Below are 15,831 nucleotides of genomic sequence, written 5' to 3'. Positions count from 1 at the left end.
TCTTGAAAATTGCAAATTGTGGTCTGCAAAACCAAGTACTTTTATTATTTCAGTATGAGCTCTCAATCTCAATTCATATCAATTAAAAGTTTGATCTTTGATGCAAAACACCCATTTTTGAGGGACTTTTTTGGCTTTAAGGTTGTTTTCTTAAGTATCTGATAGCAGACATTTGGACGATTTCAAACTGGTAGTCTTTATGAAAATCGGTTCGGAAGTTTTGATTTTATAACGAAAACAATGGGAGGGTCCGGGCCCAGGCTTCCGAAAAGTACAGCTTTGCTATGACAGCTTTTTTCTTGCCAAACAAACTGTCTCGGTTTTCCTTACCACTCGGTTCGCTGCTGTACCGTCGGTAACGAATCGTAATGCTTCGGCTACATCGCACACGTGCGAGAACCCTGGCTGTATCTGAACAATCTGCTTAAAGCATGCGTTGCCGAATGTGTTGTGCTTAAAGCTGTAGCGAACCCAACCGACAGTTCGGTTTTCATCCCCCCATCCTCCTGTTTCGAAAATAATTTCATCCTAACTGTCGGCTGCAGGGCGTGACAGTTTTTCCAGGACTGTCACGGGTGACTGTAGTGCCCATACCGTACCCATGCCCGATCGTATGCGCTGCTGCTCGGATCGAATAGATCGAACGAGCCATATATTCACACCGAGCAGCAGCATACGACCGAGGCGTAACGCGATGTGTGGTGCCGGTGCCGGTGCAGGTTAGGTGGAAAGGGGTGGAGAGGGTGATTGGGGTGATCACCACCCGCAGTAGCTTCAAGCAAAAGGAAAACACTTTCGTTCGAAATTAACTCGGCCCGAGCGAATCTCGGCTACAGTCGGACGGAGTAAGTAGTACTGTCATGCGAAATTCAACGCATTGAAAACTGTTACGAAGATTTTCCCAAAACTGTCACGAAGCTTAAATAACTTTCATACCCACGAACAAACTCTCGCATGAGGTAAAACAAGCCATCGCTGTACATCGCCCGACCGCTCCTTTTAAAACTGTCGGGGAAGAAATATTCGGGAAGCTTTCATCGAGGTCCATGTGCGACATTCGCAAGAATACTGTCGTTCGCCAGTACTTTTCGGAAGCCTGTCCGGGCCTTATTGTCCTTGTTTGGTGACTCTGGTAACCCTATTCGAAAATCTAAAAATGAGAAATTGTAAAGCTCTTCATTTTGGGTGAATGCAGTGAATTTCGAGGTGTTTAAGCTAGAACCTTTCTTGAGATATCGCTTCGAGAAAGTCTAGTTCGGGTCATATAGACCCGAACCGCAAAGGAAGGTTAGTCCGCAAGTTTAGTACACAACGAGACCTAACGGAAATCGGCCAACGTTTTTTGTTTGATATTATATTCATATTTAAAACTGTTTTTAGGTATTGGTATTCCTAATGTTTCCTTTTAGTGTAAGTTATGAGACATATCATCAGCAGGCTATCTATTAATGCTGTCAAAATTAAGAATTTCAGCAATCTTACGTCTTTCAAGAAGCTGGACAATATTAAGGACGTCCGCAAAATTGAGCCAGGTGGTCTGACGACCGAGCAACCATCTTTAAGAAGGACTGATGACCATTCCAAAGGCTATGATCATTTAGAATCCGGACAGTTCCAAACGTGTGTATTTTAAAAACTATTCATTTGATCGAAAAACTTTCTATGGAGGAAATGAAGGTGTTGATATGACATTTAATGTAAAAATCTAAAAAAAAAAATATCTATCAATGATTTTAAAAAATACTCTTACTTTTTCATAAAATCTCTTTTTTATCTTTGCACACTTTTTTACGTCATGTATTGATCTATCATTTTTACAACAGAAGCAAAACCTTTGCCAAATCATCATATTTTACACCAACTCGCCTGGAAAAAGCAATTGGAATCTGGTTGGAACCTTTTCATGAGTAGGCATCTTGAAGAATTTGATCTCTTAAATCCGGTTTCAATATATATTTCTTTGTCCATCAGAACACATCTGTCACATTGCGTTAAAATCGGTTGCACAGATTGCGATCTATTTAACTGCTCTCTATTAGTTATTTACATGGTGTCTACTAGTCAGCCATCACTTTTTGCCTGCCGGAATTGGATTTATTGCATTATTTAAGGGGTATGCAATCAGTTATCCCCAATAACCATAGTCTTTTTTACCATATTTAAGATGAAGGGTTCCACTCTGATGTTTGGTTTAAATTTCGTGTTGATCCTAGAGTGGCTCCTTATACTTCTTAATCATTGGGTCTAAAAAAAACAGAAAAAATCAACAGTTCATGAGTTTTCAAGTCGACATTGAAAAATTTTCGAAGCGCAAAAGACGCACATTTGTTATTTTTACCATGTCTTTTTGCATCGTAAATACCTAAAACACACGTTAACTTAGAACCTTGCAAAAATAGACAAGATAGTCCTTTTCATAATCAATACAACGCTGCAGAAGTTTTGCATATCCGATCTCTAGTATTGTAGCTATCACCGAAATGAAGTGTCCGGATACTAAATGATCATAGCTTTAAGAAGGTCGAACGACTTTCTTTTAAAAGAGCCTGATAGCCTTCATTTTTCTAAACAGTCAGAACATCTTTTTCTAGAAATCCTGAAGACCTTCTAGAAGTCTTGATGAATTTTGACAGCTTTCGTCCAGAAGGCCAGCCGACCATACGCCAGAAGACTTGTCTTTCAGTAGGCTTGACAAAATTCCTCAGAATGGCCTGACTGCATTTTTTTCTGGAAACCTGATAACCTTCCCTGACGACATTCTTTCAGATCCTGAGATGCCCTAGTGACTATTCTCAAGAAGGCCTGATGACCTTTCATCAGAAGCCCTGATGACGATCTATCAAACAGAAAGTCTGTCTAGTCTACTTTGTGCGGCCTCAATACGACAACGACCATCCTTCAAAAGGTTTTACAACGTTCCTTTAGAAGGCCTGTTGACTTTTCCCAGAAAATCGAACGGCATTGCCTCAGAAAGTCTTCTATAGGCTTTTGAAGTCTAAGAACTTTTTTTCCCAGATGACTTGTCATCTTCCCTCCAGATGGCTCTTAACTAATAAATAAAAAAAAATTTAAATAAAAATACCATGAAAGCTAAAAATAAGCTGAATTCTCAATCATAGTATTTTTTATCTCTTTTTTCCAGGACTGTACAAAAAAATCCCACAGATGAACAACTTTGTTGTGTACGAAGGATTCTTCGCTAGTCAGCAGAACAACTCGGATGTTGACGGTCGCCGTATGCACATCACAGCTAGGTAAAAAAAAAACTAAACTCTTTTCCTAGTTGAACAGAAAGCAGATGGAAAAAGTTGAAAATCATGCTCCGAACTCCGCACACCCAATAAAACGAAAGATAAACCGATTAACTACCTCCACCTACACACACGATGCGCTTTTTTCACCTCTTATCTTTAATGAGATTGGTGGAAGCAGAACTAGCTAATGAATGGTTATCCGTCAAAAAGGGGGTGCGCAAATTTTCACCTTTCAATCATCAAGCTAAACAATGATAATAACTAGGAAAGTTGTTTTTTTTGCTTCTCTGTTACTAATACCGCCATTTACACAAACCAAACATGCTTCCCCAAATTCTGGCTTACGTATATCTTCTAACCCACATTGGCCAACATCAACCAACAACGAATCAACAACCAAACAAAAAACACGAAAAAAAATCACCGCAGTCCTAACACGAACCTGTTCGGGCCCACCTTTACGTCCGTGCAAGAACAACGCCGAAGGAGCAACTCGCAGCCGAGGGTCGTCAGCCAGGTCCTGAGCCCTCTGCCTCAGCCCCCGGTCGTGGTGCAACCTCCCGTTGGCCGATACGCGGCCAAACGACCTTCCTGCAGTATGGCACAGGTACCAAACTACTTTTAACTATAATACTGAAGTTCTCTAATCACAGGCATTCATATTCGTGCTAATTTGTTTTAAACAACAACAAAAAAACGGTGGTGGTGGCTCCAGAGAGTAGCTAATTATACTAAACGAATCTTCTTGCCGTCATTTGTGAGAGTTTTGAACTGACTGTTTTGATAAGTTTCAAGTACTCAAAACTCAATTGTGTTCATAATTATTTCAACTATTTCAACTATCCTTCAAATCTAGGCCAGTTTTCGTTTAATGAACTCTCTGAAACAATTTTACGTATCATCCTAGTTTTGATTCCACTTTCTCGGTTGTCGAGCAATTTGCCACACTTGACGTGATATGCTAAACTGTGTTGTTCTCTTTTTGTTTTTGAGGCCAGCATGGTGAAGAGATCGTCATGCCGTCAACTGCATATACCTACTGATAGCTTTTTCGATTGTCTGAGTAGTATTATAAACGTATTCTTTTCCCCAATACGATTCATATGGATAAGAAAAAGTAAATTTTTATATCGGGTATTTTTGTTGCAACTAATAATTCCAGTTAAACAGTTGATTACTAATCAACAAATTTTGAGCCCACAATTTAATATTTCATAACTATTTAAGTAGATCCACGTTGAAGTTAAGCACAAAACGGAATCAATCTCAATATGTGATTTTTTTCACAGCCTTACCTACATATTGGGAAAACACTTTCTCACCATTTGTCAGCTTTATCATACAGCCAATCTTGCTGTGCTCAGTGACTTGCAAAATGTTATAAACCTTTTTCTGAGGATTTCGTTATCCCATTCCAGGAATAGAAACACCTCTCTAGGGCATTATCCCTGGGGTTGGGCAATTCAATTTTCACCTATTAATGACAGGGAAATGGAATTTTAATAGCAAAATCAATAAGCCTGCCGTCTGAACATGAATCCGTGGTGTTTGGTAACCTTGAGGGTGAATATTTTAAACATTACCCCGACCGAAGTCACTTTGTTACAAAACGCTGTGTCTGAACGACCGGGCGAAGAATTTCCGGATCCGGAAGCTTCCAACACTTTTTTCCTCGCTCTCTGACTTACACCTTTTTCTTCTGTCATAAACTTGCAATTATTTCTGTGGAATGGAGAAAATTTAAGTTGGAATTATTTCTAGAAGAAAGCGAGAAACGGTGCAACAAAAAAAAAACTGTTATAAAATATGCTACGACAACTGCAGCATGTTGTACACTCTTCGCTCTATTCGTGGGGTCCAGTTGGTTTATTTACCCACAAGCACGCGATTTGATATAAGGTAGAAGGTATACGTTCTGGTCCGAAACATGGTAGAATGCGATAGAAGTGACATAATTTATCCGTGATTCCGAGTTTTTCAGCACGATGCAGCATTTTTAGGATACGAACTCCACCCCGGCCACAGTCTGGCTATTTTGTACTAAAAAAGAGACTTCACATTTGACTTTGGTTCTGTATGCAAATTTTCAACCGTTTAATTTAATTTAATTTATTTATTGGCGGATATATGGGCTGAGCCCGTCATCCCGGCTATCTTAAAATTATCTTACATACAGTTGTCTTCTTAGTAATAAAATGTAAAGATTTTTGATTATAGATACACTTAAATTGAAATCAATGACACTGTTAACACTGTTTATTTCCCTCATGAACCTGAGGGCTGGCTCGTTGCGACTATAGTTTGTTCGGCGATTCTCAGGAGCGTAAAGTCTTCGTCTTCTTAAGACCACATTGCTGGTGTTAGCTGTCAATCGGGAGCGTAGAAATGTTAATGGATTTCTTTTTGTGATTTATGAGAAAATGAACTCATCTTCATCATTTTATGGCCCTCTTATTAGGGTAATTCTTGTGTTTCAAATTTCTTTAAATGTAGTTCCCAACCTCCAAGCTACGATGAAACAGAACAAGCAGAAGTTCAGCTCATTCCATTTTCAAAAGTGACCCTCAAAGATCTTGAAATTTTTATAAAACATTGTGAAGAAGAAAAGAAAATTTTCAAAAAAAGAAATAAATAATTCTGGCAGTTCTGCGAAACAGAATGAAAACTAAAATTGAAATGTCGTATGTAAAAAACGGAAAATATCCTACATTTTATTGCTTTGGCCAAAAAAACTGAGGTGTGCAAAATTTCAGCTCAAACGAACTTCATTTAGGGGTGCCGCAAAGCCGTTTGCCGTTTGGCCGGTGTTTTTTGGGAACCTTTTTTTTCTCAATTTGGCTTATGATAGGTATAAAAGAATAAAAGTTTAACTTTTTTATAGTATTTTTTGGTGAGGACAATAAATCTTTTTCAAATCTGTTTTTTTTTTTCGGATGAATGTGTTATTTCGTAGGTGAAAAGTTAGCATATCCATTGCATTTTAAATATTTCTGTAAACTCCCTTTGAAGTGTTCTTTTCCGATATTCCTTTATAAACAACATGATCAAAACTAACGGAACCTGATATCTCTTTTTCCAGATAATTCACAACAGTCCAACGACAGTATCCACGGAGCCTAACAGGTGAGTTAATTATTTTATTCTGTTTTGAGCGTGCAAATACTTGTTCAAAAAAAAAAAAAATAGCTTCAAACGAACTGACCCCAGTTCGATACCGCTTGTACCTAGCTTTTTACGATGTTTATTTCATGAAAAAAAAAACAAACGCATTCAAATGATTGGTTTTATTCTGATTTTAATTTGCTTTCTTATTTATTTTATTTTTCAGAAATTTCTTATAGAACACGTACCCACTTCACAATCAATAAAAAAAACCTACACTCCAGCGAATGATCTAGCAATATTTTCTAAATTTAACCTTAATAACTGCATAAATAACAATAGCATTAAAAACTCATTCACAAGTGATCTTTATAAGATATGATAATAGCATTAACCAGGAGGACAAAAAAAAATCGAAAATCAAAAACGAAGGATGATAGCTATTATGAGTTTAGTTTTAGAGTCCGACGGAAAACTTCCGCCGGAAATCGAAACCATATGTTACGAGAGAAAACAATGAACACCAGCAATAGCAACAAAACAAAAACGACAAACAAACGAATGAAACCAAAATTGTGATTACAACCAACAAATGTTCGTTTCGATTTAGTTGAATGAGCTTGCCTTTAGGAGAGTTACAAAACAAAAAACAAGAATGAAAAACTACGCAATAGAAATTGCTTTGTTGATTTTTTTTTATATTTTTTCCTTTGTTTCGCTCATTGCGATTATGATTAGATATTATTTATTACGTTGCCTGTCGCATATGAAAAAAAACCGTGAATTATTGTGCAATTCATTCAAAGAAAGCGAAACATGAATAACGAAACGACGGGCTTCTTATGCAATAGGTTATTTATTTACTGTACGTTACTTGCCTTATTCCTTATAATTGAACTAAAAGCGAACGCTTCTTTTTTCGATGTGTAAAAAGCCTCATTGCATTGCATCACTTTTCCTAGAACATAAATTTGTCTTATTTTGTCCTCTGCAAAATGATCGAACCGCACCGATTTTGTTTTATTAAAGTGAAATTGTTACTTTGAAAAAAAAAAACTGTGTTGTGTTTTATTTCCTAATAATGATTTTTATATTTTTCGTTATTGTTCCCCGGTTCCTAGCATGCATTCTTCAGTTTCGTCATCAGAAAAACAAAATTTGTCGGCATTTGGCTGCGATTTGATTGTAGATGTTTTAAAATGTTTGAAATAAGAACGAACTGGTTTTGTTCAGCGCAATATGGATTGGAATGTTGTTCAAGAAAACTTCATTGAAAGATAATCAAAAAGGTTTATGATTTACAACATTAATCAGAATACCTGAAAACCATCTATTTCAGGTTTCAGAAACATGGTATTTTTTAAGACTCGAGATTTGGAATATAACATCAGTAATAGATCGAAAATAGGTAATTTGATCCTTAATAAAGATACAATTTCCGATGCAAAGTTTGAATTCAGTTACCAAATTCTAAATGCAGGATAGGTTTTAGAATTTAGACGAGATTGAATTTGAGTCCTTCAGAGTCAAAAAATCTAAAGGAACAAATTATCAATTTTTAAGGAATAATGATAAATAATTCACGGTATTGAAAAATTAGACTTGGGGCAATTTTCTGTCATTCAGATTTTTTTCTTCACACTTTTTTGTTCGAACGAAAACTACAGCTTTTCTAAAATGATGTACAACACATAAACTTCATTGCGCCGTCTTCTTGAAAAAAGTTTTCATGCAGATTTATACTTCAAATAAAGTTACAGATTCAAATTCTGATCTCAGATTCAGATTTAGGTTCAGATTCAGCATTCAGGTTTAGATTTCAGAATCCAAATTAATATTTTAGATTTGACATTTAAGGATTTAAGATTCAGATATTAAATTCAGATTTCAGATTCTTTTTTTTCAGGGGTAAATTTTTCGGCTATCAGTCAACTTAAATAGTAAAGACGACTATTTATTTAAGATTTAGGATCTACTATTTAAGTTGACTGATAGCCGAAAAATTTACCCCCAAAAAACTTATTAAACAGTCGAAAGTCGATACTGGATTTCAGATTCAGATCCAGAGTTCAGTTTTCAGATTCAATTTTTAAATTTCAAATAATTAGTTTTCAGATTTAGATATCGGGTTCAAATTTCAGATTCAGTTCTAAGAATACAGATTTAAATTCCAGATTCAGATTTCACATTTTATATTCAGATTTCTGATTCGGGTATTCATTTCATATTTCAGACTCAGATTTCAGATGCTGATTTCAGATTTAGATAATCTACTAAGATTTATATCTCAGATTCAGATTTTCATTCAGATTTCAGATGCTAATCTCAGATTCAGATAATATAGTTTAAATTCAAATTGCAAATTTAGATTTCAGGTCTTTAATTCAGATGCCCGATTTCAGATTAAAAAATCAGATTCCGATTTCACATAAAAAATCAGATTAAGATTTCAGATTAAATTTTAGATACAGATTTCAGATCCAGATTTCAGATCCAGATATCAGATTCAGGTTTGAGATCTTTATTTCCTTGAAAAGAAAAAGATCCAGATTTAAGAACTCAGATTCAGATTCAAGATTTAGATATTAGATTTCGGATATGAAATCCTCAAAGATTCAGATTTTGTCTCAGATTTCAAACCCAGGTCTAGAATTCAGATCCAGATTTAAGAAGTGAAATTCAGATTTTGATGCAGATTTAAGATTTCAAAAATCAGATTCAGATATCATATAACTTCAGATTATCAGATTTCTGATACTAATCTCATATTCAGATTATAAATTTTAAATTCAGATTTCAGGTTTCAAATGTTGATGCCTGATTCAGATGAAAAAATCAGATTTCAGATGGAATTTTGGATAAAAATTTCTGATTTTGATTTCAGATTCAGATGTCAGATTCAATTTTCAGATCAAGATATCCGGTTCAGATTTCAGATTCTGATTTTAAATTCAGAGTTTAGATTTATATTTCAGATTCAAATTTATTTTCAGATTAAATTCAAATGTCAGATCCAGATAATAGAAGATTCAGATTCGAGACTCAGATATTAGTTTTCGGATATTAAAACCAGATTCAGATTTTGACCTGGATTTCAGATTTTAGACCCAGATCCAGAATTAACAACTCAAATTCAAATTTTTATACAAATTTAGATTTCAAAACTCAGATTCAGATATCATAAAACTTCAGATTATGGATTCCAGAATGAGGTTTAAGATTTAGATATCAGAATCAGATTTTCAATTAAGAATTCCTGGTTCTAGATATCAGATTCAGATTTTAAACTTTGGATTTCAAATCAAGTATTCTGCTTTAGAGTGTCCTACCCGGGATTTCCCGACCGGAAATTCCTGGGAATAAAAAAAAATCGGGAATTTTCGAATCTTGGGAAACGCTTAAATAGCCCAGCAATTCCCGAAGCCAATAAAAAATGCTTAATTACTATAAAAATTTACACGATCTAAATTGGAAAAATGGATTAGATTGAGCAAGGAAAATGATAGTCCTACTTTGATGAATTTCCCTGGCTTGGACTTAAGCAATTTTTTTTTCTTCTAAAAACTGTGCTGAATTTGATAAAAAAGTTTTTTCGTTCGAAAACTTACTGTTAAAGTGAAAAATTACCAAGAATCTGCAAAATCAAACAATTCCAATAAAGAAACGCTTCGAAAAGAATCTGAATGTTCTATTTTGCAAAACTTATTGAGAACTTCGATTCTATTGACAGTAGCAAAATCATCGGCAAATAAATGACATATTTTGAAAATTTACGAGATTTGACAAAAAACCTGAAGTCTAGCTAACCAACTTCTAAACCCTATCAAATGGTAAAGTTTGAAGGAAAAAATAAAAGGGGAAAAGTGCGGGGCCTAAGGAATTGAATGAATGTAAAGTTTCATATTTTTGTAGAGTTTTCAAAGTAATGTTAAAAAAATTAGCATAGCATAGCATAGCATAGGGTGACTACACACATCTTGCATTGGCTGATAAATAAAGTACAACTGGTAAACAAGAGCCAACACGAGATGCCAAAATAAGTACCAGGATTCAATACTTATTTCAAATGCCGCTTTGATTTTCAGTGAGGTACTATAATGCACACCGCGGCAAGTCAGTGTAATCATGGTAGGAAAGTTCTGAAATAGCGAAATGAACTCTTTAGGTGCAGAGAACTCATACGACCCATGAACCTGTTTCAGAATGAAATGGGGAGGGTTTTAGATATGGGGGATCCTACATGGCAAGTAGGACTTGTTAATATAATAATGATGATATGTTCCACTAATTTCTATAAATTAAACATTCTCACCGAATTCAGCGCATTCTACCTTCCTCTTCTAAGTACCATCTGAATGTTTGCAATGATGGAGCCTTATAGTATCTTTAACCAATTGGTCAAAGATTCTGACTTCAGCTTCATAGAAATTGTGTTGTAATCCGGTCCTTCTTCGAAATTTTGATATGAAGAATGATTCGCAGGAAGTATTTTGTGTTGAAGTTTATTTCCTTTCAGCTTTGGCACCGGCTCCAGCTGTTACAGCGGCCACTAAACATCATCCACCAATTTTGGCAATAAATTAGGCATGTTGAACATCTACCAAACAAGAATCTATACTATGCAAACTCAAAGCTTCCAACTTCTGAACCATTTTTCAGCACAAACAACAATTAATTGGTTGAAAATGAATATTTTTCCGGGATTAAAATTCGCAGCGAAAAAATCACAACCGTCGTCTACGGCCGCAGCCTACTCTTTTTAAAAGTAATGTTAAAAAATTTAGCCTCTTAATTAATGCAACATCAGCATCTTTCGATTTTAATTGTTGTTCGGCCGGACCGCGATGTTGTTTTTTTTTGGACCGCGAAGAAATCTAAGCCAAGAAACATCGAAATTCAGCATTGTATATCTCAGAATTCACTGGATCTTTGAGCCACCGAAAGTGTTGTGTTCAATTTTGTAGAGTTTCATGGTTAATTTTATATCATTTGAGTTTGTTCCGAACTGCCTTAGCAATTGATAAACTATCATTTGTAAATATTATGAAGGTGTTTTGTATCCTTTATGATCAAGAAAACTTGTTAACCCGTCGAAATAGATACTGATCAATGTTACCCTAAAAATTCTAAACAAAGACAAAATCGATTTTTAAATCAAATTTAAAGTAGTCTACATGCCAGATTCCCATTAACAGAAAAATTATTCGAAAAAACTTATAAGGTTTCGTATGCAGTAGAGTGTTAAAATCTTCATTTTTAAAATTTCCAGGGATCTCGAGAATTCCCGGAAAAAGATCATCAGATTTCTCGATTCCCGGGAACGCTAAAATGGCCCGGAAATGGACACTCTATTCAGATTGTTCATCTTAAGGGTTAAGATTAATTGTAAATTTCCAGATTTATGATTCGCAGCTGAGATTGATAATTAGAAATCACTTTTGAAATTCTGATTTAATTGAATTTAAAGATTTAGAATTTAACAATATAAACCTCAGATTGTGTTTCTCCAACAGATTCAAAATTTATACTCACAATAACTTGCGTTTTTATCTTCCGGTGATCTTGTAATCCGTTAGGTACTCCTTGTCTTCAACTGGAAATTTCCCGACATTTGTCGATTCAGCTGTGAAAAAAGGCCACGCGGATTTTTAGTTTCTATCTAAGCAATTTCTCTTATCAACACTCTCTTTCTGGCCAAGATTTTTGTACGGTTACGTTGCAAACTTTTGAGCCATCCGCAACCGAGGTTCAACTCTATCTAATTGATACCTAATAAGTACCAGGATTTTCGATTTCAAAACGGCAACGAAGCACTGCGAATCTCTCACTTCTCTCTGGATAATTGCTTAATCCACTAAGATAGAGTTCAAATTGGACAATCTAAGTATTTAACAACACTTTTCAAAGTTATTATCACTGACTTCTGCTTAAACTTTTCTCAATATTTCACACTCATCACAACATTTTCCAGCCGAGGAAAACAACGCGTGTTTCATTAATAAGTCATCGCCTACTTCTGTTCTAGTGATTTCAATCATCAGAAAGTAGAAGGCTCGTCCAGTTTGCGCTGATTAAAGCCAGGTCGTTTGAATTGACATTGCAATTGGCATAAAAAAAACTCGATCTGATTCTTCTTAGCTCTAATTTATCCTGCACACAGTAGAACTTTGTGGCGTTTGAAAGCAACAGCAGCTGCAAAAAATGGTTTGTTTGATTGATTGTTTGCAGCACCCCTTCCTCCACTAACAACCATCATGCGCCTCCATCAGCTTCCAACAACAATGACGATTACGTAGAAAACGGTAATCATTACGATGTTGATCCTCGGGAATTCGAAGAGGACCAGCAGCAGCAGCAGCAACGTCGTCATCATCACCGGAGTTGTCACCGGAATGGCCTCCAGGATCCGGAAGATGACGAGAATCCGGAACCGGAAGGCACCGCACAAGGCAGCCCAGCAACAACAAGCAATGGGGGGGACAATGCCGGTGACGATGACCACGTGGCCGCCGCTGCCGCTCGCTCTTCCGGAACACTACTTGACGATGAGGTCCTATCGGCTAACCTGCAAAATTTGGCATTATCGGATGAGGTTGACTATCATCATCACCATCAGCAGCAACAGCAACAGCAAGTTACATTTGCCCAAGAGTACGCGGACATTCCCAAGCCGGCATCCGATCCGGATCCGTACAGCTTCCATCCGCACCAGCTAGAACTGGAGGACACTAACCGTGAAAATTCCGCTTCTCCTCAATCTATCAGCCAGCAGCACACGCCGGAACATCCGGCCGGGGTACCGAGGTTGCGGGCTCCCTTGCCACACAACAAACAGCACACGGGTCTGAAGAACATCTCGTTTGGGGTTGGATCGGCCGTCACGCCCTGTGGCAAGATGGAATTCGAACAGGAACAGGACGAAGGCTTTGGGACGGTCAAAATTGGACGACCGATCGGAAAATCCGGTACCCGTCACAGTTTGCACTCCGGGGGCGATGGGGACAATGAGTCGGTGTACTCGAAGAATTCCGATAGCAGTCACATCACCGATCATGGTCATTTTGACTTGAAGTTCTACCATAATAAGCTGTGGTAAACGGCCACATGTCTGCCAGACTCTCAGCTATTAGGCTACCTATACAATACCAAAAATGTACAAGTCATAGATTCTAGGATTAGGAAAGATAGATCCTTGCAAAGGACTCGTTGTCTATTCATTTGTTGAGTCTTCCAGAATGATGACAAATTAATTATTCCTGTCATATTGCGAACTTTGATTATATCAGTCGGCTGAATTATCCAAATGAATATGATATCGTATACAAATAACAACCTAGGAATAATTTGTCAGTTTAGTCGGATACGTCTGAAGGTATTTCTTATTGAGGGAGATTTGTTAACAATTCAGTCAATTGAGCTTCAAAAACTAGAGCTTTTGATTTATTTTCTTCAACAATACTAGTTCAAAAATCGTTCATGGAAGACTCCCAACAAACAGATAGGATTAATAAATAAGCTGTATAATTATCAAAAAGCCGATTTTCTGAAAAAATCTGAACACATTGTCAACGATGGAATAATGACGGAGGCTGCATGAACTGTTGTCGTAAGCAGTAGTAGATCTATTTGAATGAAAAATTTGAAAACAAAAAAAAACAAATAACATCCATTTTATTTGAAATTAGAAAAAAAGTAAGTGACGTGAATCCGAAGAAAATGAAAATCAAATTACGCTACAAAATATTTAAAAAATGAAAATAAACCCTGTTTGGACTAAAGTAAAGCGAGTAGATGTCGCCGCTTGTTGTTCTTAAACTAAACCTACTGGTAGATTTGGTTCCTCACAACCTTTAGATATTTACCAATTGTTTTCTGTTGAATCCTCATCGACACTGTTGATTTTGCCATTTTGTTCAACCAACTTCGTTATCCCATTGAGTAGTAGAGTAGTCCTATATAGAAATATCATTAGACTAAAACCACGCACCAAAGTATTGGATATATCATTCACATTTCCATTTTTCTTAATCATTAGAGTGATTTCGCTATTTTTTGTAAGCTTTACTGATAACTGAGCACAACTTTGGATGTAAGAAAATACTCAAATTGGAAAAAAATGAAACGACAACAAAAATCTCAAGCAAGTAGTGAAAATAAAAATATTCGTGTGTGAAGAATGCGAGTTCAAATTTAGAGATTAAACATAAAAAATTAAAAGCATTTCTAACTCAACCTGTCTGTGTACTCGTTTTGCAGAAATTTTCAGGAGGATTACCTTGACGATTATATTTTGCATTAATTTGTGTGTGTCAACTCTTCCACCACACATCCATACGAACACACACAACAACAACAACAGTCACAAAAAAAAACACTACACACACCCACACACGTTCTTCAACCGTAGTAGAGCAGCGAACGAGAAACAAAAAAAAACACAGTAACATTAAACCTTTCCTAGAAAATTCGAGAAAATTGGCGAGTAGAAAATTAAACGATTGTAACGGTAAGCGCAAAAACAAAATTACTATCTACAGTGTACACTAATAAGCTGAACTTTAAATGTTGAAAAATAAAATCAGAACAAACATGTGCAACCTTTTGATCAATGAATAAAAAAACCTGCCAACGGCCCTTGAATATTTTTGTTGATTTTTAATTTTGCTTAGAGTATCACATTCCTTCCTACGGTAAGTAAGCAAGTATAAGTCCATCCATAAGTTAGTCGCAAAATTGACCATATATCAATTTGAAGTTTTTATTAAATATTTTGGCTAAATAATAACAACAAATAAAAAATACTTTCATCTATAATAAAATACAATATTTTCTCTTTTTTTAGAAATAAATAAAATGCATCAAATTTTTAAAACAAAGAAAAAACTTTTGAAGATGTCTCAAAACTGACCGACAGTTGTGTTGAATACTTGTTGAAAATATGTATTTTAGTTCCGAATATTGAATTCAATAAAGTTAAGTACCTTATTTATTTATTTATTTATTTGCATAGTATTCCGTCTCACGACATAGCTTGACGAACATTATTCCTGAAATTCACTCGGTCCATGGCAACCGTTCTCCAATTTCTCGGGCACCCCACGTTTGCCAGATCACGCTCCACTTGGTCTAACCACCTCGCTCGTTGCGCCACCACTCGTCTTGTTCCTACCGGATTCGTAGCGAACACCTGTTTTGCAGGACAGTCGTCCGGCTTTCGCGCAACATGTCCTGCCCAGCGTATCCGGCCAGCCTTCACTACCTTCTGGATACTGGGTTCGCCGTAGAGTCGCGCGAGCTCGTGGTTCATCCTTCGCCTCCACACTCCGTTCTCCTGTACGCCGCCAAAGATGGTTCTTAACACTCGTCGCTCGAATACTCCGAGTGTACGCAGGTCCTCCTCGAGCAATATCCATGTCTCGTGCCCGTAGAGAACAACCTTTCTAATGAGCGTCATATACAGGTTACACTTCGTGCG

At 36.4% G+C, this 15,831-nt stretch overlaps 1 protein-coding gene across 1 annotated transcript; it reads left to right on the top strand.

Moving 5' to 3' along the window:
• Window positions 1–3,127: 3,127 nt before the first annotated feature.
• On the top strand, window positions 3,128–14,996 carry LOC129760733 (alpha-tubulin N-acetyltransferase-like). The gene is made up of 4 exons (XM_055758391.1): window positions 3,128–3,254; window positions 3,684–3,861; window positions 6,334–6,377; window positions 12,585–14,996. Exons 1-4 carry the CDS (start codon window positions 3,166–3,168, stop codon window positions 13,450–13,452), a joined length of 1,179 nt encoding a protein of 392 aa, XP_055614366.1. The 5' UTR covers window positions 3,128–3,165; the 3' UTR covers window positions 13,453–14,996.
• The last annotated feature ends 835 nt before the right edge of the window (window positions 14,997–15,831 follow it).

The sequence above is a fragment of the Uranotaenia lowii genome, unplaced genomic scaffold, assembly GCF_029784155.1.
Source record: "Uranotaenia lowii strain MFRU-FL unplaced genomic scaffold, ASM2978415v1 HiC_scaffold_745, whole genome shotgun sequence".
NCBI classification, from domain to species: Eukaryota; Metazoa; Arthropoda; class Insecta; order Diptera; family Culicidae; genus Uranotaenia; species Uranotaenia lowii.
Note: the sequence above shows the minus strand (reverse complement) of the source record. Positions and strands in the feature narration are given on the sequence as shown.